Here is a 23,862-nt window from a genome sequence, read left to right as displayed (position 1 = left end):
TAAGTTCTAATCTTTCTTTCGTAAGATCCTAATACAATCAACAGAACGATCAATTATCGGAAAATCGATCGACAAAAAATTTTTCAACATATGAACCACGATCATACAAACAAGTCTCAACATTTACTACGGAAAACCGTCCGAGGATTGTGACTAGACATAAGAAATTAACATGAAAAACAACAACTTTTCTGTCTTTGACATTCATAGCACGTCACGCATGCGCAGAATGAAAAACTTATTCCCTTCCATGTTGATTTTTCACAACTCCATTTTCAGACAGTTTACCCTAAACTTCGGTAGATAAGTGTCGGCACCTGTTTACATGATAGTGCTACAGACAATTCATAAAAGGTTTACATCTTCAGAGAGTATCCTCTCTGCTTTTAACGTAATTTTCAACGTTTCTTTCGTGAAATAGAAACTCGCCATAAGTGATCTAGAGGCTTACTTCAGTTCATAGATGTTCGAATTTTTAAATTATTAAATATAACGACTTTTATAACAAATAGAAAATAATAGAGATAACCTATCTACATAAGGTTCTTAAACAATTGTATGAGATAATTTTTATTAGTGTTGTACTTGATAATTGGTTCTACCATGAAATCTGTGTAAGTTTATATTTTATTTTATTTTTATGATAATAACGATATTTATTTTACAACTTTCATAGATATTATTATATCATATTATTATATTTTTTTATAAATTAAATTACCTATTTAGAATAAATAATAGTAACGTCTAATCAGTAATTCTTATTCACTTTCACTAGGAATTCAAAACCACTTGTTGCAATACGAAAGCACGGAAACCGACCGAAATGTGATAACGATGCTATTAAGGAACCTGTTAAAGTCTTTTGTCGCATAAGGCCAATGGTTCATCCCAATGATGAATCTTGTATAAAAATTATTTCTAACAAAAGCTTCGTTATTACACCTTCAGAATCAGTAACAAATGGTCGTAATGTAAATAAAGCTATTCAAACATCTTTTAGTCACATTTTTGGTCCAAATTCTTCTCAAGGAGAAGTATTTTATGTAGTAGCATTGCCACTTGTTCGAAATCTTATTAATGGTAAAAATAGTTTACTTTTCACATATGGAGTAACTGGAAGTGGCAAAACTTACACTATGTCTGGTAATCTGCATGATGCAGGCATCATGCCTCGTAGTTTAGATGTTATTTTTAATAGCATAGCAAACTATCAAACAAAAAAATTTGTCTTTAAACCTGATAAACTAAATGGCTTTGATATACAAAGTGAAGTTGATGCGCTATTGGATAGGCAGAACGAACTTCAAAAACTTGTTACTTCTTACAATGGAAAAGCTTTTAGACAGTAAAGTTTTGTTTTAAATTTTTTGAGATTAAATATTTTCTACCATGTTTATGTAAAATTTTAATGTTTTATATATTATTCAAAGATTTAAAGGAGATGGTAATAACGATGACAATGAAAATGTCTTAAATTCAAGTAATGAATCAGAAATATTAGATGTTGATGAAGATAATGCATATTCAGTTTTTGTAACATACATAGAAGTTTATAATAATAATGTATATGATTTATTGGAAGAAAATGATGGAAAAACTAAGTGAGTATACATTTTGAAAATGCAATCAACATTTTATGGAATTTATTAAAAAAATTCTAAAACAATTTAGAACTTTGCAAAGTAAAATTATTCGTGAAGATGGAAATAGAAATATGTATGTTCATGGATGTACAGAAGTAGAAGTAAAGAGTTCAGAAGAAGCATTTGAAGTATTCCAACGTGGACAATGTAAAAGACATATTGCACATACTAATCTTAATGCAGAATCAAGCAGATCTCACAGTGTTTTCACTATAAGACTTGTCCAGGTAAAGTAATCTAATTATACTGTATAACTGTATTATACCTACAATGTTAATACCTTACCAGGCACCATTAGATAAGGAAGGTGAACAAATTGTCCAAAATAAACGAGTGATTTGTGTTAGTCAGTTGTCTTTAGTAGATTTAGCAGGAAGTGAGCGTACAAACCGTTCAAAAAACACTGGACAAAGACTTAGAGAAGCAGGTAATTTATCAAAATATATCATTGTTCTTTTATATTTATGTGACTTATATTTGTTAAAATAGGAAATATAAATAATTCATTAATGACATTACGCACGTGCTTGGAAATACTACGCGAAAATCAAACCCAAGGTACAAATAAAATAGTCCCTTATAGAGATTCTAAAATAACACAGTTGTTTAAGAATTACTTCGATGGCGAGGGAAATGTTAGAATGATCACTTGTGTGAATCCTAGTATTAATGATTATGATGAAACTATTGTAAGTATTTATGTTTTGGAGGCAAGTAATATTTGGAATATAAATTCGATATAATAAAATTTTTCTTTTTCTATATAGCATGTCTTAAAGTTTGCTGAAGTTAGTCAAGAAGTACAAATTACAAATTCCACAACTTCAAAATTAGATTTAGGATACATACCTGGTAGAAGACAAGCTAATAAAGTAAGGAAAAAATACATATATATAGTAATATATTAAAATAATTTTTTGTACATATTTAATTATTGACATTACTTTTTGATAGATATTTAAAGAAGCAAGAAACAGATTAGAAAATGCTGGTAATCCAGCTGCTGCTGATTTGGAAGTTGATTTGGGTTTAGTATATAGGTAAATTATTAAATTAATGACTAAATCAAACACTAGTAATAATTAATCAGTAAAAATAAATTATTAAATTAATGATTAGATTAATCATTAATAATAAAGAAATTATTTTGTTATGTGATACATTTTTTTCTAGTCTTGGAGGACCATTCCCAAAAATGGAAATAACAAGTCCACATAATGACGAAATAATTACTACACTTACACGTTTCTTAGAATTGCGTATTCAGAAGCGGAATATTTTACAAGAAGACCTGAAACAGAAACGTAATTTTTAAACGTTTTAAATTGATTGAAAACATTTTCCGAAAATTTATGTCAAATTTGTTCATTTTTTTTAGAAACGAATTTTAGAAACATGATAGTAAAAATCGAACGGGAAAATGTATCTTTAAAAATTGAAAACTCTACATTGAAAGCATCAAACGATCAACAGCAAAAAAAGGTAAGTCTTTATGCTGAAGATTTAACTGTTATAATTATTGCTATAAAATTTTTTCAGATTTCTGCTTTGGAAGCTCATATTTGTAAAACAGAAGCTCAAATTGATACTCTACTATCCAGATTAAATAATGCAAACGATATAATCAGGCATATGAAACAAGATGTAACTCTTTATTTTATATTAATCTATCTGCATTTCTTTTTGTCAAATAAAACATTCTTCTAATAATCAAACAAAACCTTTGCAGTTACAGAACAAGAGCATGTTACTGAATCAACGTGCAATAGACAAGCAGAGGGTAAAAGAAAAATATAATAGTAAAATTCAAGCAGAAACTGATAAAATGAGTAAAGAACTAGAAAGCAAACTTCGTCGGCAACGTGAACTTCTTCAGGTATATTGTATTAATTGTACATACTTTATATAATTACTAATTTATCTATATCTCTCATTTCTTTAGAATCAAATGAAAGAAAAAGAAGATAAACTGAAATTAGTGAAACAAATATTAATAAGCGATGATGAGATGAATAAAAATGATAGATCAGAATCCAAAGAAACAATTCAAGTACGGAACGATATTGAAATGCCGATTACATCGAAAATTACTACAACTGTTCCGAGCACTGTCTCGGAATCTATACTTATTACAACTACACCAAAAACTACTACGAAAACTGTTCCTACGATTAAATTTGAAGATTGCAATGATACCCGACCAAGTAGAAAAGTAAATACAATAACTGTTATGATTTTAAGTTATATATTAAAAATAAAATTATATTATCTTTAATCATTTGTAGGACAGAATTCCAGTAGTGAATCCGCGCTATAGACGGTCACAAAGTGCAGATAGATGGCTTGATCATCGACCTCCTGGATTAGTTCCGGTTGGTACTATCCTTCAACCCGTAATTCGAAATAAACGAATAAGCGTCAAGCAACTGACAGATCCGAAAGATATAACAAATAAAGCATCCAGATACTGTCTTGTTGCTCAAGAACAAGACACAGACGGTGAACTTGAAACTAAATTATACAAAGTTTGTATTATTAATGTTTTCAAAATATAGATATATTTAGATAGAATAATGATACAATTCTTGGATGATAGGGAGACATATTACCAACTAGTGGAGGAGGTGCACAAGTAGTATTTAATGATATGGAGCATTTAAAACAAGTTTCACCTATTTCAAGAAGGAAACGCAGCGGTTATTTGAGCCCAGCAGAGAATTCCACTTCTCAAAAAGATTACTGTGGTTCAGAACAAAATAACTCAAAGAAGCTCCGTATATAATTTATTAAGGAAGTTTTTGACGTATTATTAGTTTAATCTTGAAACATGATAGACGCCATAACTAATATAAAAGCCAAAGACGCGAAGAAATTAAATTTTCTCCAATTTTGGATGCAATAACTAAAGTACAAATTAATTTTAAGTATATAATTAACTAGTATATTTTTGTTTCATTTGATGATAAAGTACCTATCATTCGTTAGTAATTTACTTTATACATAAAAAATAATTGTTTTTAGTTTAAACTATATAATTATATTATTACAACAAATATATTTTATTATCTAGAGCGTATTATAAAATAAAATTCAACATTCTCTTTCCTAATATTTTTTTTATTTATAATTCCTTATTGTGTTAAATGTCCATTTATTTCCCGTGGCTTATACAATACAGACTCTGTGAATAATACAAATGTTAGGATAACAGAAGCCTGGATATATACTGCCAACAGTAAAATAGTGAATATATACATCGTTTCTACATGGTGCGAATTGCGAAAATCTAAATTGAAAAATAAACAAAATTTTTCTTGCAATTTAATTAAGCAAACCGTTTATAAATCTATATGTTTCAAAGTCTATAATAGACTAAAGTTGTTGCATATTTTAAACTCTTTCGAGATTTGTAAGTCAATGAATATATAATAATAGAAAAAAAGAAACATACGTTTGAAAGATTGTTACTATGTAACAGTAAATCGTAGTTGACAAAAAATTTATATTTTCTCTTACAGAATCTATAACATTACAGAAATTGAGCGTATTTTTATAACTGTAATAACTGTTTTTTTATAATACACCTTTGTTGGCAATATGCATTTTCATTTACTTTTGTGGTTTTTCCAATGTACTGGCAATGTATAAAATCATATAAAGTATCAAGACTAGATGAATACCTTAATTAGTAAAGTAATTAGTCGTTATATTATGATCAGTTTTAACAAATTATAAAAAATTGATTATTACAATAGATTATTTAAAGGTAGTGTATCATGCAACGATACATTCTCCTTTTTGTTTTTGCATGATGTAATGATATACGGTCTTAAAATATAATTAATAAGAAGCAATTTTTTAATATAAAGTTTATCGAATAAAAAACTGAAGCTGCATTAAATTATCTTGCATTAAAAATATTAAGCGAGATCTTGTGCTACTAATTACGCCGAAGTTTGACGCATTATGAATCGAATGCTACAAAGGAACGTATCACTTCATATGCTGTTCAAAACTGAACACATTTTCAGCAAATTGATTCTAGATAATTTTTACATAAAAGAGGAAATAAAACAAACATACTTTGATTAAATAGTTTTCTTTATGAATATTATAAATTAGCATTCCATTCGCAATGCGCCAAAAAAATATATTTCATACTTCTTTACTTAATTTCTCTAATGGAATCATCGGCTAAGTTTGAGCACTTTACAAATTAAAGGAGACATATATCGCGCATAATACGCACAGTTCTTCTTGTTCCCTGTAAATGTAACTTCACAAACTAAACGAATCGATGGTCTTAACACCAATTCGCGGTAACTGAAATAATCAAAGAGGTGACATTTACAGACTTTAACATTTACTAATAATTTTTTTAAAGTTTCAAGCTCTTACACTATAGTACCTTCTGCGCATATAATATATTACTTCTCTCCTCTTTTTTTAGACCTACCAAAAACGAAAGTTCTCGCTGTAAAAGCCATTACGTTATACCTCGAATATTTAAACATTCCAGACAACACCACAGACACTAGATCAGAAGCATTATAATTCGTCTTGACGAAATTGAGAGACTCTTTATGATAAATGTAGGCTTCCTTCGTGAAACACTTAATCATGTCCCTATAATTCTGATTATCATATGTAACATCAACATTAATTTTAATATTTTCCAATAAACTAATATTACATATCATTTACTGTCAAATGACGGTAATTAACGCAGCTTTTATAGCACATTATGTGTACCAAAAACAATATACAATACACACTTCTGTTAGCATTATTTATATATCAATAATTCATACAACGAAATAATAGACATTAAACAAATATGCGTAAAAACTATTTCTTTGAGTATAATATTGAGTATCACCTCACAAAACAAAAATAATCTACAATAAACTTTTCTAACAGAATTTTTATGTGTTCCTGATTGTACACATAATGTACGAAAAACTAATGTAAATCTCACGTTTTGGAAATATACATAAAATGAAAGAAAAATAAAGAACACAAGAAAACTACAGTATTTGACAATTGTCTTTATAGAAAAATTGTAATTAAATACTGAGAAAATATGTCACTGGTTATAAAAATTACTAAAATATTCCCTGGAAAAAATTTGTTGACAGATCTTCTAAGAGTTTGTAATCCACGAAATTGTGTTATGCTTCTAACTCCATTGTAAATGTTATAAGGAATACTGAAATATGTAATCAACGGTACTGACCAAATAACAGTACATACCAAATAAAGATCTTTATGGTCAAACATCAAAGTGCGAGTAACGAATGTTCGACGCACTTAACATAAACGCAGTAAAAAACGATAGTGTCATCACGACTTTCGAACAAGCGATCCAAATTTACAAAGCTTAACAACAACGAACAACGAGCTTATTCTATAGCTTTGCTCATGAACTCTATAAATCGCTTGCCGTATTGTTCCGGATCACAGGTGGATATACCATCGACATTAGCACCATACTTCACTGTTTTAGCTGCCTTTGCTGCCTGCTTACGCACACCATAATGAGTTAGCACATCAATTATGGCTAAAAAATAAATTTCTTTTGTAGGTGCACCTGAAATAAAACAAAATTTGGATGTTAATTTAAATATTTATGTGTTAATGGTAACCAATATTACCTTCTTTACTAGGAATCGCATAAATGTCTAATTCAGGAATTATGGCATCTTCATATTGTAAACTCGTGTCGCGCAACAACGTGGCATGTGGTGATTCAGGAGGCGTTGCCATACCTGCAACACCGCTCCAACTCCATAGACGGCTAATAAAAATTTTACGTTACAAATTTCGAAAGTAAAATTCTATGAAATATTTCACTATATCGTAAAAATGCATACTCTCCCATTGGGCCTCGTGAATCAAGCCCACTTCCAGATTCGCTATCATCTTCTTCTTCATGATTATCCTCCTCCTCCTCTCTTTCTGCACGTTCTCTGTTTTCTTGTTCAGCCCGCGCACAATCGTGCAATCCAAGTAATAGAGAATAATCCATCAAATGCAATTTTGTTAAAAACTATAATAATCAATTTGTCAATAAATATAAAATGTATAGTTACGTAAATGCAATAAATAAGAAATGAACTCACGTCGACATCAGCGGTTAACGTCTCTATAAGTTTAGCTTTTGCCTCTTCGCCGATATAAATTTTCGTTCCCTCTTTAACGAAATCATTATCTTTATAAGTAGGCAAATCTTTTTCCTTTTCTTTGTCAGATGCTTCACGATCTACTGTCGAGCCTTTTAGATCGAATTTTTTATGAGTAGTTAAATGATTTGAAAATACATTTCTTATAGCAACGACATAATGTTCAACTCCATCTACTGTTAAACGATACATGCCAAGATATTGGGGTAACAAAGTTTTTCCGTGCCTTTCCACAATATACTAATATATACAAAAGGAAAATTATTAGTTTTATTTAAGAAAAAACAAATATATATAATAGTTTATATGTATAAATAACAATTCTACATACTGGATGATAGTGTTTTAGAAACGAATACATCCTTTCTACCTCTTCCTTTGTGAGGGTTTTGATAATAAACAGTTTATCATAAGACTGGTAAAATTTTGCACCACTTTTTCCAGATGAGTCCTCTAATATTGGTTGTGATCTGGAAATGATAAAAACAATATTAATATTAGTTTAGCATAATGGTATAGTAAATTATTTATTTCCAGCAATAAAAACGTTTTTCTTTCTCTGAATTTCTGAAACACTATTAGTATACCTCTACCACATATATTAGCATGCATTTAAAGAAAACAATGGTTATTAAGCATAATAACTAACCAATAATGATACTGTTATTCACATACTATACTATTACAACTAAAATGATCAATATATACATAAATGTAATATATCCAATAAATACATAAACTAAACTAAATGAAGATAAGTTCATGCTTTAACACTAACTCTAATTCTTCTAATGTTCTACAAACGTTTAATTATGAACATATAGTCTAACTACGGTAATATAATACTATAAAAGAATTGTATACAATCAACTGTGTTCCTTTGAGCTGATTCCTTATATTTAATGAAAATCTCATAAAAACGTGTTAGCCACAAGCAACACGCACAAAGTGAAAAATCAAGTCTGGCTAACCTCAGACGCTTTGGTTTAAAACTGTAGGAACGTAGTGGTTTATTTAGGACTGGAATTTGTGAAAGAACAGGAGAAGGAGAAAAAGTTATTGAAGGAGCAGTAGCACAATGCTGAACCAATTTATGAGTCTTCCCATTCCTAGCCAAATTCCAATGCCTCTCTGATAGGGAAGGATTAAATGCCCGACATCTAGCATCAAAATTCTTGTATTACAATTTACTATCAACAATCCTTATGTATTACATGAAAATGAAAAGTAATACTTTCTGTTTGTAAAGAAATGAAGGAAATTTATTGTTTCCATGTATAGTTATACACATTTATGTAACTGCAATATAATACACTAAATTTTATATACTGAAATATGTTAGTAACAATAACATTATGTTGCCTGTTAATGCATTCTCTTTCTTTTTCGTTATAGTTGAATTTATGCTGAAATTAAAAATATTTCTTTTCCTTATTTCTTTAAATTTATATTTGATATAATATGATAGATGTATCTCAAAATGATATAATTATTTCTACAAAATTTAATATTGTAACAAAATATGTTTCTTATGATATTTCAATACAAAATTAATTTCAAATATCATGATAAAACTTTTAATTACAATGATTTGCGTATGAGTCACTGGGTAGATTATCTTCCTTCAAGGTTGTATCAAGTAAAGCCCCTAAATCTGCAATACTCTATAAATAAGTGAATGTGCTGTATAGGAAAATAAGTAAAGAAATATTTACCAAGTTATAATAATACATACAGATACTTTATATGTGTATTACAGTTATAATAACATATGCAGAAAGCAGTCACAGAATAAAACATATCTTTGACATGCAGTGCAATAAACTAAGACTAAAATTTAAAAAAAATAAATTATGCTTTACTTCTTATTCATATAGTACATCTTAAACAAGTACTATATATTATAATTACTTTAATAATATTTTTCAATTATTTTCTGAAATGAACTTAGTGTATTTGAGAAATATGATTTATAAAATAAATTATTTTTTACCTTGTCATCGATTCCTTATAGTCCAAATCATCTATACCAAATCTTTCCCGTAAATTTCTGAATACCAACGGACAATATTCTTTAAACTTAAAGTGCGAGGGCATATTTTCCCTAAAACAAAAAGTTGAATATATGAGTAACTTTCTGCTTGGAAAGTATAAATTTTTAACATATATAACATACAGATTTCATATATATAGGTTCCACATATATCAACTAAGAATACAAACATTTTTTAAGTTAAAGAATAAAGCTATGAATATCTTTATCATTAACTATAATTTCACATCAGGAGGACCTTCATTGATTCTATTATTAAAAGCAGTGACCAACCTAGCAATTTAGTATTTAGCGATATATTTAGAATAGACCACCTCAGAGAGTTACTTGCTTTACATTTACATTAATAAATTCTTCCTAGTATCAAACAGAGCATTACCCTTATGACTCAACTCACTATTAACTACGTTTAAGTTTAAAATTTTTCCTTTAACGTTTGTCATTTCCTTTAATATTGAATTAACACATATTTTGGCATATAATGTAATACAACTTACTTGTTAAAAAGATGGTTATCCACTTTTAACTTGCTATAAGCTCTGAAATCGTCTGGCAGGAGCACTACTGGTATATTAACATGACTAAGCTCATTTATCTGTAATACGTGTATGTTACATGTAACATTTATGTAAACATAATTTCCTAAATAAGTTGTTATTATGAACACTACTGCAAAAGTTACTATAAAAGATTATATACAAAAAATACAAATTACATCAAGATATGTATTTATATATTTATTGCACAAATTTATCACATAATTTTTACATATTGGGATTATATATTTGTGTACATAGATGTCATCATCCACAAATGTGAATGTGGAAATAATTGTATATATGCAAACAATTATAATTGTACATTTATACTACTATTTATTGAACTAAAAGAACAACTACATATTAAAATGGAAAAAAACTGATTTAATTATATAATTAAGTAATTTTTTAAGCTTCAGCTGTTTCAAATGTATAATACTTCTTAAGAAACTAAATTTTTATTTCATATACAAATAAACATGCGGTAACTATAGGAAACATAACATGATTTTAAATTTAGATAAAATTACAATGTTGTATCAAAAACTTTACTATAGTGATATAAATCCTTCATTACTCCTGATTACTAATAAAAAGATTTCATAAAATCTTATAAACGCAAATATAAAACCCGACAACACTTTGCAAATATATAGTACAATAGAAAAATAGCGCAGCACGCGTTTTAAATACATATTTTCTTAACTTCCAAGAATATTATAGGAGAAAATTACATTAATGTAAAACGTGACGTAGAATAACGCAGCGTTTTTCATAAATTTCCGATTCTATCCAGCTTGAAGAGAGTGAAAGAAGAAAATGGCATTTCGATGACGTACGACGCTGTCACGCAGTTATGTTAATACTCACCGTGTGATTGACACCCCACATAAAAACACTAAGAAGAGGTTCGTTCGCACGGAACAGCTTAACCTTTTGATGTTTAACTCGAAAATGTTTCTTTTTGAGCTTGCTAAGCCCACTGGACATTTGTGGTGCACTAGACATGTTTCTCGTGCTGGTGCTTCCTATTGAATATTTCTAATAAACACCCCCGTTTATACACTCAACGAAGAGTTTAAAACAAACTCCTTACACTGCTGTCATTGCGAAATGCCTGATACGGCAACACTAAACGCGGAAAAAAGTCGCAAGCTTGATACAATATTCGCGGAGAGGTTCCAAGTGTACCCTACCGCGGTTGATTAGCGACTGAGCTCCTTTTAAAAATGGCGTGAACGACAGAGTGCTACCTGCAACTTGCAACAGCTATAGAAACTCTGCGGATATGCAAGCTGTGCCTTGGCACAGTTTCCAATTGTGGTAAACGAGAAATTTTATAGATTTCCTGCGTTACAATAATACCAAATTATTGAAACAAGTATTAATCAAATTTTATTTGACTCTTAACAAAATTTGAATTTTTGAAGTAGCTTTAATTATTGTGTAGATTATAGAACATTGTATCATAAGGAATTAAACGATAATAGTTACTCTTACAGTTTTTTCTTTTTTTTTTTTCTCTCTCCACTTTTTTAAGTAATATATTTCTTGCTAATTGTAATGAATCATATAGAAAAATTACACCACATAACCCATTCTAGTGTAAAATTAAGAAATGAAGTCGACAAAATCTTATTTTGCCTTTTTCTGTTTAAACATAAAATATTTTCTCTTATTAAGAGACAAATGTGAGTTTTTATATAAATTATATTAGGTTATACTAGAGCCTATACATACATATACATATTTTAAATACTACAAGTATTTTATATTTCTTTGTATTTGCGATTAAAATTACAAAAAGCTTGATATCATATGTAACCGAACAATGTTATTTCTTTATATACAAAATATATTTTTGACATATTAAAAGAAATGAAATGATATTTATCTCAATGCGTATTTGTTAATAAATTCAAATCTGCTGACGATTCAGCCTTAAAGAATAATTTATCGTAGTACTACGAACGCGTCATAACGCGTGCACCAAGAAAGCCGCCACTGAACGTCGTGCTAAAAAACTCATTAAAATACTAAGCTCCACGTTCGAATATAAAAATGGAAACAATGTCGAATCCTTATCCAAAAAAAATGCACGACACTTACGAGGATGAAGAAGAGAGGAAACACTTTCAACGTATTGTTTCAGCTTTTAAATATTACAAGTAAGTATATCATGAAAAATCGTTTTGTTTGATTGACTCTAATCCTCGAATCGATGTTTCGTTCTTATCTTTATTGCTCTTATTCTTTTGCTTTTTTCATCGAACATAGTACTCTGGATAACTTTATATGATATCGTTCAAAATTTTTCGATTATCGTCAAAACTTCTTAATATCACCGCTTAACCTTCAACGATATGGCATTGAGTTATATTTTATTTGCAGTTTTCATAGTTATCCTACAATTATAGGAATAATTTTTTACATTACATTACTGTAATATAGTTTTTAAAAATAAAGGTATCATAATTTGAGTATTTAGCAAGAAAAATGTATAGATTTTCAATTATGATATGGCTATGTTTTTCAATTGCTGTCCTACTTAGATTAGTTCAATATTCATGATTGTATAACTATAATTGTGTAAAGCATGAAGCTAAAAATTTACGAATATAATAATATTATAAATATTACTTATATCATAATTTTCTTTTTACAGAAATCATTCACTATTAAGGGTTAAGAAAACAGAATCATATTTGCTATCACTTCCAGCTCATCATCAGAAGCTTTTGTCAAAATATAGAGAACATCTGCAAGAAGTTAAAAGATGTATTGAAAATAATGATGAGATAATTAAGCTTATCATAAAGGATGTAGCACATATTTTTGAAAATGTGAGCCCAGCTACTGCACAGACTGACAGTGTAAGAAAAGTTCACCTGGTGTGTGGCATGTATATTCTGTTGTACAATATGATATGTTTTTAAAATTGTGACTAATTAATTCTATTAACCTTATTAAACATAAACACAATTGTGTTCATGCTGTCACATGATATTTTATTTTATTTTATTTTATTTTATTTTATTCAAAATAGAAATCTTAAAATTATACCAATATAGCTTATCATTAATTGTTGGTTAATTTAACCATTAACACTCTTGAAGAAAACTTTCTGTGTCTTATATATAAAGTTTTGTTACTATAACACTAATTGCCTAGGAAGAAATATTTTACCTATTTCTCTCATTCAAGCTTGGATTTTTTTTATCATTTTAACAAGCTTCTTTTTTTATAAAAGTATATTCTATTGTACAAAATATAGGTAGGTCTAATTGCAGACATTAAATCCTCGTCCAGTAATGGCTGATCAAGAAAAGGTTCAAGCAACCATTAAACAACTGGTTCGTGATTGGAGCGTGGAAGGTACCGAAGAGCGAATGGCGTGTTATCAGCCTATTATAGATGAAATTATGAATCAATTTCCTGTAGATTATTGGTATGATCCCTTCAAACTTTCTGAACACATTACACATGAATAAAATGTTCCATCAAAATATATTCAGACATCTAAAATAGCTACAGTGGTGTAGTAAAACATAGTTCAGAAAAGTATGAAATGATAGGTAAATTTCCAGTACACCATCAGACGTGCAAATTCTAGTACCTGGAGCAGGTTTGGGAAGACTAGCATATGAAATTGCGAGACGTGGATATACTTGCCAAGGAAATGAATTTTCCCTTTTTATGCTCTTTGCTTCTCATTTTGTATTAAATAAGTAGGTAAAAGTTAAATGTTTTTAGCAAACAGTATTCCTTTTAAGGTGACTTTTACTATTCATATTTAATACATTATAGATGTAGAGGAGTAAATTCATATCAAGTACATCCGTGGGTACATCAATATATGAATAATTTAAAACCGGAACATCAAACTCAAGCTGTGTTCTTCCCAGATGTAAATCCTAGTGATCTTCCAGAAAATGCGCAATTCTCCATGGCAGCTGGGGATTTTCTGGAGGTAAATATCAGGACATATTAAAAAATAAATAAATATCTTAAAAATTTCTATTTTTGTACCTCAGGTTTATACAGAAGACAATCACTGGGATTGTGTAGCCACGTGTTTTTTTATAGATTGCGCAAATAATGTTGTACAATTTATTGAGACTATTTATAAAATTTTAAAGCCAGGAGGTATATGGATAAATCTTGGTCCACTATTGTATCATTTTAGTGATATGCCAATGGAAGATTCTATAGAACCAAGTTACGATGTAGTTCGCGATGTGATTCACGGATTTGGATTTCAATTAGAGGTAATTAACTTCATAAGAGGACATTGACTGTTAGATAATACTATAAACTTAATCGAATTTTACAACTTAGAATATTTTTAGAAGGAAGAAACGCGCGTAAAAACGCGATATGCACAAAACGTTAACAGTATGTTGCAATGTGAATATAATAGTGTATATTTTGTTTGTCGAAAACCTAAAAGACACATAGATAATAATGTGAATTATAGAAATGGCACTGAAAGTAATGGTATGCAAGAACATGAAAACTAACTATTGACGACTTCCTGTGTTTCACTTGTAAGAAAAATTGATGTAATTGTAAATGCATTATGTAATAGGTTCATTATTACAAAAGCAAAGCTGTTATACTTTATGAAACAAGTCAATATTAGGTAATTTAAGTCTAGAAAAAGTAACAAAAATCTTTAAATATTGTTAAAAGTTGAACTAATATTTTTTTATCAAGAATTTCATTTCACTGTAAGTAACTGCCAAACATGACAGCTCTATTGTTAACAAATTGGATAATAAAATTATGCAGTTATTGTTTTAGATATCGACAAAAGTTGATACAAGTTCAAAGAGACTCTTCTTTAGTACTAATAACAGTTTTGCAATTTTTCTTTTGAGTTCAATATTTGTGATTTAGCATATCATTAATGTTTATTGTTTGAGATATTTACTAAATAGCGTCATAATATGAAATAAAAGGAACTCGATTTGGTTGCATGTTACGCAATATTTTTTCCAACTGGTTTGAAGACAAATTTCATTTTATTTGTCAAATTTCTCTTACAAACCAATGTTGCCTTGTCTAATTCTGTGAGTTATATTAATATCATAAAGAGAGTGCAATTCCACAACTCTGGTATTTTTTATTGTAGTATTCGTTATTTTATCAATTTTTTCAAAGATATATAATATTCAAATCGCACAAATGTCAATATCTGTTTCAAAATTGTTTACAATATGTACTTGATATTATGTTATTACAAACCAAACAGTCAGTAATATTGTGCAACCAAAGTTTATCTTGAAATGCAAAATATATGCAGGCCAAAATTACTATAAAATAAAATAGGCCTAATGATGTACTCTCTAATGTAATTTTTTATTAAAAAAGTACATTTCTGAAAATTTAATTAACAGATTTGTATTGCCTTGTAAAAAATAATGATAAAATGTATCAATACCTTCTTTATTTACAAACTTTTATTAAGATATTGTACAAATAATAATGCAATTTGGTTAATTTCAATTTGTTGCATTTTACTATAAGTTAAAAATTGTCTTCGTAGCCTCATAAGCTGTGCTGCAGTACATGGATTCTGTACTGTTAAATTATATCCTGGTATCTTAAATTCACTTTCAATACCCAATTGCTTAGCTGATAATATTGCCTTTGCCAAAATAGAAAATATGTGTTTATGATTTGTCATAATAATGTTGTTTATGATGTTTAATATTTCTTATAATATTTACTACAAATTTTATTATACTTGGCTAATAAGTAACAATTTTTAAGCAACTTACATTAGCTACTTCTTGAGTTATAGTATCCAATTCATATAAATAATTAGTAGGTGACAATGGTGGCTGAAATATGATATAATCAAATTAAAAATTATATTGATCAATTTAAATTTTAAGTCATATATATGACAATACTAACACATTGTGTACTTAAATTTGGTTTTGGTGCTTTTATTTCATACAACGATTTATAAATTTCATCAAATTTTAAATCATCTTCTGCTGATACAGCAAATAACGGTATATCCCAACGGTTTTTATTGTCCGGTGTTTCATATCTATGAATTATATTATAAATCTCTGATTTTATTTCATTAAAAAAAGTGTCACATTTAATCCATGATACTTTTGATTACCTCATTACAAGTGCATCAAAAATTTCTCTGCTATATTGTTCATATTTTGGTCTTTTCTCATTCCACAACCAAGCATGCTCAACTGGTATATCACAAAATATTGTACACTGAGGAGTTTTGTATAGTTTTGTCATACAATATATCTCATAACGATATCCTTTAATATAATTACTACCGTCGATAATTAATATATCATTTGTGTTTAATATTCGCTGAGCTGCTGACTTTATGTCACTTCTCACACTTTTTTCGTTTTTAGAATCTACAGCAAATAATAAAATCAAAATAAATCTGAATGTTTTTCGTTAATAATAAAATTAAAATAAAGTAGTATCTAACCAGCATAAAATTTATTTCGATCGAAACCTCTTTTAGTAACAACATCAATTTCACTTATAACTTTTACATTCTTTCCTTTGTTCATAAAATATTCCTTTAATTCAAAAGTTCGTGTTGTTTTACTACTACACGGTATACCAGTAATAATAATAAGTGGCATAGTAAAATATTCTTTTAGTATTAACGAATCAACATAAACACTTTAACCTATCATAAATCATAGGCGTAACCATCGTTAAATGCAGATTCACGATGCATCTATACAACGTGTTTCTTATACATTCTTTAAAAAATGAAGAACAAAAGGCTGAATAATTACATAAATTTAAAATAAAATAATATAAGAACATATAATAAAAATAGAAAGACAATAATCAAGATATAGTATTACCAGGTATTGTATTATTTACAGACTTGATCGTATATTTACTTTACAATCGTGTTTAATTTCAGAGAGGAAATTTATTCTGTCGCCAGAGATACCAATCTAAGAATTATACATTAGATTTAAAAAGATTTTAAATTTAAGATAAAATCAAATAAAACTAATGACAGAAATTTTGTAAATAAAAAGACATTGAAGAGTAAAACTCTGCCTGTTTCTAAAAAAATTATGTTTTAATTGTACTTTATACAGTATAAAAATATAAAATCTACATAAAATACTGCTTATTTTTCGAAAACGAAAATTTATTGCCATACTTTTCTAATCGTATACTTATTACCAAGGTTTTTATTTAGTTAAATTCTTGTCTACATATTGACATGGTTACAAGAAAAAAATTTAACAAAATAACCTGACATTTATAAAATAAAACATCACATATATTTTTCTTAAATTAGATATATATTGAAAACTTATACCACTAAATATGCAATACATATTTAAAATGAGCATTTGTAACATAAATTTATAAAATTATTTCGAGATAAATGGTCCATTACGACCTGAATTAAAGAAATTTTAGTAGTTTCCTGAATTGTGATGTACATATATGTTGTATTAGTTACAGTTTTACGTTTTACCAGTAATAATGAACACATTTAATTATACATATTGTGCAATGTAGAGCATTATTTAATGTGCTAATACGAATTTTTCCAATCGAATTTCAAGAATACAAAGTAGTATGAAATAATCACATAAAATTATAATGACTTTACATATCTAAGGAAATATTACTTGAAAACGTTTTTTCCTATATTTTTGATATTTCACATAATGTTTGATCCAAATTATACATTTAAAAACTAAAAGAGCAACGTTTTGAAATAATTTTTCTGAACTGTAGATATGTTTGTAACATTCAAGAATCACATAGTTTAATAGACAATGAAAATTAGTTTAGCAGATAATGGAAATGTGGTTTAGTAAATAATGAAAATTATATCCGAGGTATATTTTACATGGTATGGTTTATATCAAGACGTGGCCTTTTGTTATGGATTGTAGCAACATCATCTTCTGAGTCACCATTAGCAGATAAAATATCACGTTTTCTATCAGCATGCTGAAAAATATAATTGATAAATAAACTGCACATCTAAAATACTAATAAAAAATACTTTTACAAAAATATATATAATTTTTACATTTTTATCCCAATGTTGATGAAGGTACCTTAACAATATGGTTGTTTTCTCTGTCACTATAACTGAAAATAATAATTATATTTATAATCATTTATTTTTTAATATTCATTGTAGAAATACATAAATATATACTGAAATTATCTTACTTTGTTCTGAAGGATGGTCCTTTGTAGGAAGATAAACTGAAGGTTTTTTTACACAAGTTCTATTTCCACTATCCGTATGAAAATTAGCAAAATTATTTTCATTGTGCGAAGGCAAACCCTTTAAGAATTCAGCGACAGACTAGAAATAAGAATAAGTTAGATTAAAATTGAATTAGAAAAAATTATTAATTTAATTTTTTAATATAAATTAACCTAAAATTACTGCCTCTCTTAAATAACATAACATTCATTAAAGGAAATATTTTCAAATTACTGTTATATTTATTATATGTATCATTATACGAGAAATTAAATATTTTAAAATAATTTTATTCAATTACTAATAAAAGAATTACATCGAGGATATATATAAAAAAATAATTATTTTTGACAACTGAAATGTGGGAGATGATTATTTGCTTTCATAACACCTCAACACAAGTTGTGTATAACCTAAAAATCAGATTACAACGAGAAACAACTTCTATAAAATAAAAATAAAAAATATATATTACCATTTTGCAGTTATCTGACATATCACGTTGTCAATCACCCGAAATATTAATAATCTCTTTAGCGAGAAATTAATCTTTAAAACTCTTTAATTGATATAGAATCAACTGTCATCATTTCAATAAACAGCCACAGAACCCAAACTGTCTAGATCTTATTTCACTCACTACGTAGTTAATGACGTAAGAAATAACAAAAATATTTCACAAATTCAAAGCGGCAAAATAGAAAATTCAAAAACCATATAATATGCTGTAATGACATATTTTAGAATTAAGCAATATTTCATTTCGCAATTATAATTATTATTTAGTTAGTAGTTAATCTATAATATACACGTGACAATAGAAAATAATCCAATGCAAGAAGCCTAATTTTTAAATAATTTAATATGATTATATGATTATATAGTTTTATCACCAATTTTCTTTTTTTTCTTAATTCTTTATGTCAAGTAAAAGTTTCAAACAAGCAAAACCGGGATGATGTAAATAATGTCATGTTTGACGTTTCTCAACGTAAACATAACCTAAAGATCATTGATACTGAAATGAAACTATCTATTGTTTAAAAATTAATATAATGTATAAGAGAAAATGGCAGAATTTAAGAAAACTCGATAGTAATAATTATGAACTTGAACCAGAAGCAATTAAAAGGATACAATGTCCGTCAAGAGTTAATTTTTCGCATGTAGCATTTGATTGGACTGAAGAACATTTTATTGCAAGTGATACAGCAGGATATTTATATTACACCGATCTAATGAATAATTGTCCTTCCTATCAAAAATTAGGAAACGTCGGACGAGCAACATTCGTGGCATTTAATCCCATAAATAAACTTGAAATATTAGTTGGTCTTGCTACAGGTGACATAAAAATATTGAGAATAAATGCAGATGTTTCTCAATTTTGCTTGTTAATTGCTCATAAGGTACCCCCAGTATATGTTTCTTTTTACAAAAATTATTGTTTAACTTCTTCACATAAAGAAGTTATAATATGGTGTTTAAACTCCTGTAACAAAGCTCAACAGTTAAGAGCTTGTCCAAAAAATTTTATAATAAAAAAGACAAGTTTTTCAAACTTAGGACATATTGTTGTACTTTATTGCAATGATACTCTCCAAGTATGGAATTTCAATCAATTAGAAAACAATGTTAAAATCGATGCAAAGATATTTGGAATACGAAATATTAAAGACTTTGTCTTTACACAAAATGGAAGAGCAATGATTATAGTTGGCACTCAAAATAAAATTGCCATTCTGAATACGTGTAACTGGACTTTAATGAAAACTTTAAGTTTGCCAGAAAATTTTATTGCAGTGAAATATTTATCACTTGTACCATCTTTGGATAATGGAGCAATTAGTATAATGGCATGTATTTTATCAAGCTCTAATCTTTACTTCTTTGATCTAAATCAGTCTTGTGTCATTGATATTCTACAAGTTACCAAACCAATAAAAAAAATTGCAGTTTCTTCCACTGGCAGGTATATAGCATATATAGAAAAGGAGGGTCATCTAAAATTAATAATTAATGAGAAATTATTTTCAAAAAAATGTGAATCTTTGCAAAAGTTAACAGAACCATGTAGACCACATGCACATGGAATATATGATCACTTACAATGTGTTAGACAAAACATTAAACACGAATTACGCTTAGAAAGATTAATACTTATTTTAAAAGAATATGGAGAATATCCTGGAAAATATCGAGTATTAATATGGTCGACTATTCTAAATTTGCCAGCTAATAAATGTTCATATAATGCCTTGGCTAATAAAGCTGCTAATATAAATTTCACTTCAGACATATTAAAAAACTATCCATTAGCAAGTAGAAGTAAACATATATTATTAATGACTACTGTTCATTGCTTAATACAATGGTGTCCTTTATTAGTACAATGTTCATTTTTACCAAATTTAGTTTTTCCATTTCTTATTATATTTCAGGTAATAAAATATATAATATATATTCATAATATATTGAAACAGATGACACATCAAGAAAAATTAATTGCTTTATTTTTATTACAGAAAGATCTACTACTTGGCTTTGAACTCATTTTAACTATATTATTGAATTATTGTCAAAAGTGGTTTGAATATCATCCTTTACCACCATTAAATGTGTTAGGTATAATAGAAAATATTCTTCTACAAGCAGATCCGTCCTTGTTAAATGTTTTTTGTGAACGAGGAATAACATCTAGTGAATATGCATGGCCTCTTTTAAAGACTGGTATGAGTGAAGTCTTATCTGGTCCTGAGTGGTTAATTTTATGGGATAATCTAATATCCTGTAAAAAACCTTCACTTCTATTGATGAGTATTGTTGCATACAGTATATGTTCCCGTGAAATTATCATTTCTTCATTACAAGCACAAGAAAATATTAAAAGATATTTTACTAAACAAGGTCATATTGGTGCACATGAATTACTGAAAGTTGCTCAACAACTTGATAATAATTTACCATTAAGAATACATCCTAGCCATTACCTTAGGTAAAGCAATTTTCTTTTGATTGTAACAATATTTTTGTATTGTTATATTAAGAACTATATTACACAATATGTTTTCTAGGGATGAAGTAATTACATTACCTTCCAAAGGGCCATATCCACCATTTATGTTAGATGATTTTCCCAAATTTTTAACAGATGAAATCTCTGTTCTCGAATTAGAAAAGTTGAAGAAAAAACAAAGAATAATGCGTCAATGCAATCAAAAAGTTATAGAAATTGCAGAAATAAATAGACTGGAACACGAAGCTAAAGCTTTTATGGATCAAATCAATCAAACAAGATTAAAGGGTAAGATTGTATATTCTTGAAACATTACAGCAATAAAAATATAAATTGTAGGAATTCAAATTTGTTTCTTTTAGAGGCACACAAATGTTTCAAACAACAATTGTTTGATACAAATTGGGAAATAAGAACAACAGAACAAGGACCAACAGAAACATATAAAGTTAGTTGCGAATGTATTTGTGATCAATTTCATGATAGCTTGCATTTAAATTTAGATACTACAAGTGATAAAGATATTGCATGTTCGAAAAATGGTAAAACAAAACGTTATTTTCAATTACAAGAAGATGTGAACAAATTAGAATATGAAGTACAAAGCTTTTTGAGTTCTTTAAGATCTCAAAAATCAAAAGTAGTTAATAGTTAACATGTTTTGTATATTACAAGATTATAATAAAGGAATTAATATTTCTTTTGTATCATGCTTGCGGAAATAAAGATTTTAATGTAAAAAGATGTTATACAATATTTAAAACTCTGTTGAGATTTACTAATTTATATTTACTAAAATTTTTATACAATATTTATAATTTGTAAGTATTATGAAGTATCTTCATAAATTGAATTACAAAATAATAAAACATTTATATATATATATATTTATTTTACAAAAATATTGTTTTGTTGTTATAAAAATGTTCTTTTATTTAAATGCTTGGTTTGAGAATGTTAATATTGCACTTTATATTGTCTAAAGCCTTTAAATAAAAAATTGTGCATTTTATGTTACTTCAGGAAGATTAATCATATTGAACAAATGAGTGAACAGGTACACCAAGCCTTTCTCTTCCCTTTAATCCAGTTAATTCAATTATTGTTAAACATTCAATCACTTCAGCACCAGTTGATTTTATTAAACTTATTGCAGCTAGCATAGAACCTATGGACATATTATTATTAAAACTCATTTTTCTACTTGTAAAATACTAAGGATATTTATTTTTCTGTTATTATATATTAATTACCTCCTGTTGCTAGTAAATCATCTACGATAAGTACTCTTGTACCTTTTTTTATGTGTTTTGTTTGTATTTCAAAAGTATCCTGTACAAATGAAACCCGGAAATAATATTGAAAGTAACATTAAAGTAAAATATACCTATAATTACAATATTCTATAAATTTTGTTTTATATATGAACCTGTCCATATTCAAGAGTAAAAGTATGTTGCACAACGTTTCCTGGGAGTTTTCCTTTCTTCCTAACTGGTAAAAAAGGTTTTCCCAATTCCATGCATATGATTGGACCAAAAAGAAAACCTCTTGAATCCAAACCTACAACCAAATCAACTTCCAAAAATAAAATGTGTTCCACTATTAAATCTTTCATTGCTCTCAATGCTACAATGTTGCGAAATACTCCAAATATATCTCTGAAAATATATAATAAAGCTCAAAGTACAATAACATTACTTTATGAACACATGCAATTTTTCACATGATAGTATTTAACATTAACTATATAACCCTAATAAATCAAAAAATATAATATTAATTAAATAATATAATTTTATTATTTACCGATATATAATGCCAGGCTTTGGAAAATTGGGATAAACATCGATTGCATCTCGTAACAATTGAATTTTTTCGTCTTTATTCATATTGAGTGGATAACGATACTGAAAACAATAAACGATTTTCATTGTATTGTAATGAAATAACATTTAACTGAACAAGTAATTATATACATACCGTAACAAGAAATTATAGGAACTGAAATTATAAAAAGAAAAATTTATATACACGTATTTTAATTTAAGAGATCATGTGATCTCTATGGTTACACTTGCATTATTGCGTTAAAAATTAACATAAACGTCATCTTGCGTTACAAAATACAAACTATGATTTACTTTTTAATTCGAAGTTATCATATTG

At 27.7% G+C, this 23,862-nt stretch overlaps 6 protein-coding genes across 7 annotated transcripts; 2 read left to right on the top strand and 4 right to left on the bottom strand.

Moving 5' to 3' along the window:
* Nucleotides 1-331: 331 nt before the first annotated feature.
* On the top strand, nt 332-4,755 carry LOC132913644 (kinesin-like protein KIF23). The gene is made up of 15 exons (XM_060972127.1): nt 332-614; nt 779-1,348; nt 1,434-1,604; nt 1,675-1,873; nt 1,935-2,073; nt 2,136-2,335; nt 2,414-2,518; nt 2,601-2,686; nt 2,820-2,950; nt 3,025-3,128; nt 3,186-3,290; nt 3,376-3,522; nt 3,589-3,858; nt 3,932-4,171; nt 4,243-4,755. Exons 1-15 carry the CDS (start codon nt 604-606, stop codon nt 4,426-4,428), a joined length of 2,664 nt encoding a protein of 887 aa, XP_060828110.1. The 5' UTR covers nt 332-603; the 3' UTR covers nt 4,429-4,755.
* On the bottom strand, nt 4,743-11,663 carry LOC132913655 (phosphatidylinositol 5-phosphate 4-kinase type-2 alpha). 2 transcript variants are annotated; one of them, XM_060972147.1, is made up of 9 exons: nt 11,291-11,663; nt 10,379-10,476; nt 9,822-9,932; nt 8,800-8,988; nt 8,160-8,298; nt 7,769-8,068; nt 7,520-7,695; nt 7,301-7,443; nt 4,743-7,236 (listed from the first exon to the last, which is right to left on the bottom strand). In XM_060972147.1, the coding sequence occupies exons 1-9, from the start codon at nt 11,426-11,428 to the stop codon at nt 7,049-7,051; spliced, it is 1,482 nt and encodes a 493-aa protein (XP_060828130.1). In that variant the 5' UTR covers nt 11,429-11,663; the 3' UTR covers nt 4,743-7,048. The 2 variants fall into 2 exon arrangements, with proteins under 2 accessions (XP_060828130.1, XP_060828131.1); XM_060972148.1 differs by lacking the exon at nt 8,800-8,988 and having other exon boundaries at nt 11,291-11,656.
* A 3-nt stretch (nt 11,664-11,666) lies between these two features.
* LOC132913672 (uncharacterized) lies at nt 11,667-22,435 on the top strand. Its single transcript, XM_060972171.1, has 11 exons — nt 11,667-11,743; nt 12,383-12,588; nt 13,086-13,293; nt 13,711-13,868; nt 14,008-14,148; nt 14,228-14,390; nt 14,455-14,688; nt 14,770-14,884; nt 20,265-21,672; nt 21,752-21,981; nt 22,056-22,435. The coding sequence occupies exons 2-11, from the start codon at nt 12,482-12,484 to the stop codon at nt 22,346-22,348; spliced, it is 3,057 nt and encodes a 1,018-aa protein (XP_060828154.1). The 5' UTR covers nt 11,667-11,743; nt 12,383-12,481; the 3' UTR covers nt 22,349-22,435.
* LOC132913658 (protein KTI12 homolog) lies at nt 15,865-17,257 on the bottom strand. Its single transcript, XM_060972152.1, has 5 exons — nt 16,899-17,257; nt 16,560-16,821; nt 16,343-16,481; nt 16,204-16,266; nt 15,865-16,070 (listed from the first exon to the last, which is right to left on the bottom strand). Exons 1-5 carry the CDS (start codon nt 17,056-17,058, stop codon nt 15,873-15,875), a joined length of 822 nt encoding a protein of 273 aa, XP_060828135.1. The 5' UTR covers nt 17,059-17,257; the 3' UTR covers nt 15,865-15,872.
* Nucleotides 17,725-19,829, bottom strand: LOC132913671 (DET1- and DDB1-associated protein 1). Its single transcript, XM_060972170.1, has 5 exons — nt 19,815-19,829; nt 19,153-19,316; nt 18,638-18,776; nt 18,492-18,553; nt 17,725-18,409 (listed from the first exon to the last, which is right to left on the bottom strand). The coding sequence occupies exons 2-5, from the start codon at nt 19,171-19,173 to the stop codon at nt 18,302-18,304; spliced, it is 330 nt and encodes a 109-aa protein (XP_060828153.1). The 5' UTR covers nt 19,174-19,316; nt 19,815-19,829; the 3' UTR covers nt 17,725-18,301.
* Nucleotides 22,436-22,461: 26 nt separating the features above from the next.
* On the bottom strand, nt 22,462-23,818 carry LOC132913666 (adenine phosphoribosyltransferase). The gene is made up of 5 exons (XM_060972166.1): nt 23,677-23,818; nt 23,503-23,603; nt 23,123-23,354; nt 22,947-23,025; nt 22,462-22,861 (listed from the first exon to the last, which is right to left on the bottom strand). Exons 2-5 carry the CDS (start codon nt 23,583-23,585, stop codon nt 22,722-22,724), a joined length of 534 nt encoding a protein of 177 aa, XP_060828149.1. The 5' UTR covers nt 23,586-23,603; nt 23,677-23,818; the 3' UTR covers nt 22,462-22,721.
* Between the last annotated feature and the right edge of the window lie 44 nt (nt 23,819-23,862).

Source organism: Bombus pascuorum, chromosome 13 (genome assembly GCF_905332965.1).
Source record: "Bombus pascuorum chromosome 13, iyBomPasc1.1, whole genome shotgun sequence".
Lineage (NCBI taxonomy): Eukaryota > Metazoa > Arthropoda > Insecta > Hymenoptera > Apidae > Bombus > Bombus pascuorum.
Note: the sequence above shows the minus strand (reverse complement) of the source record. Positions and strands in the feature narration are given on the sequence as shown.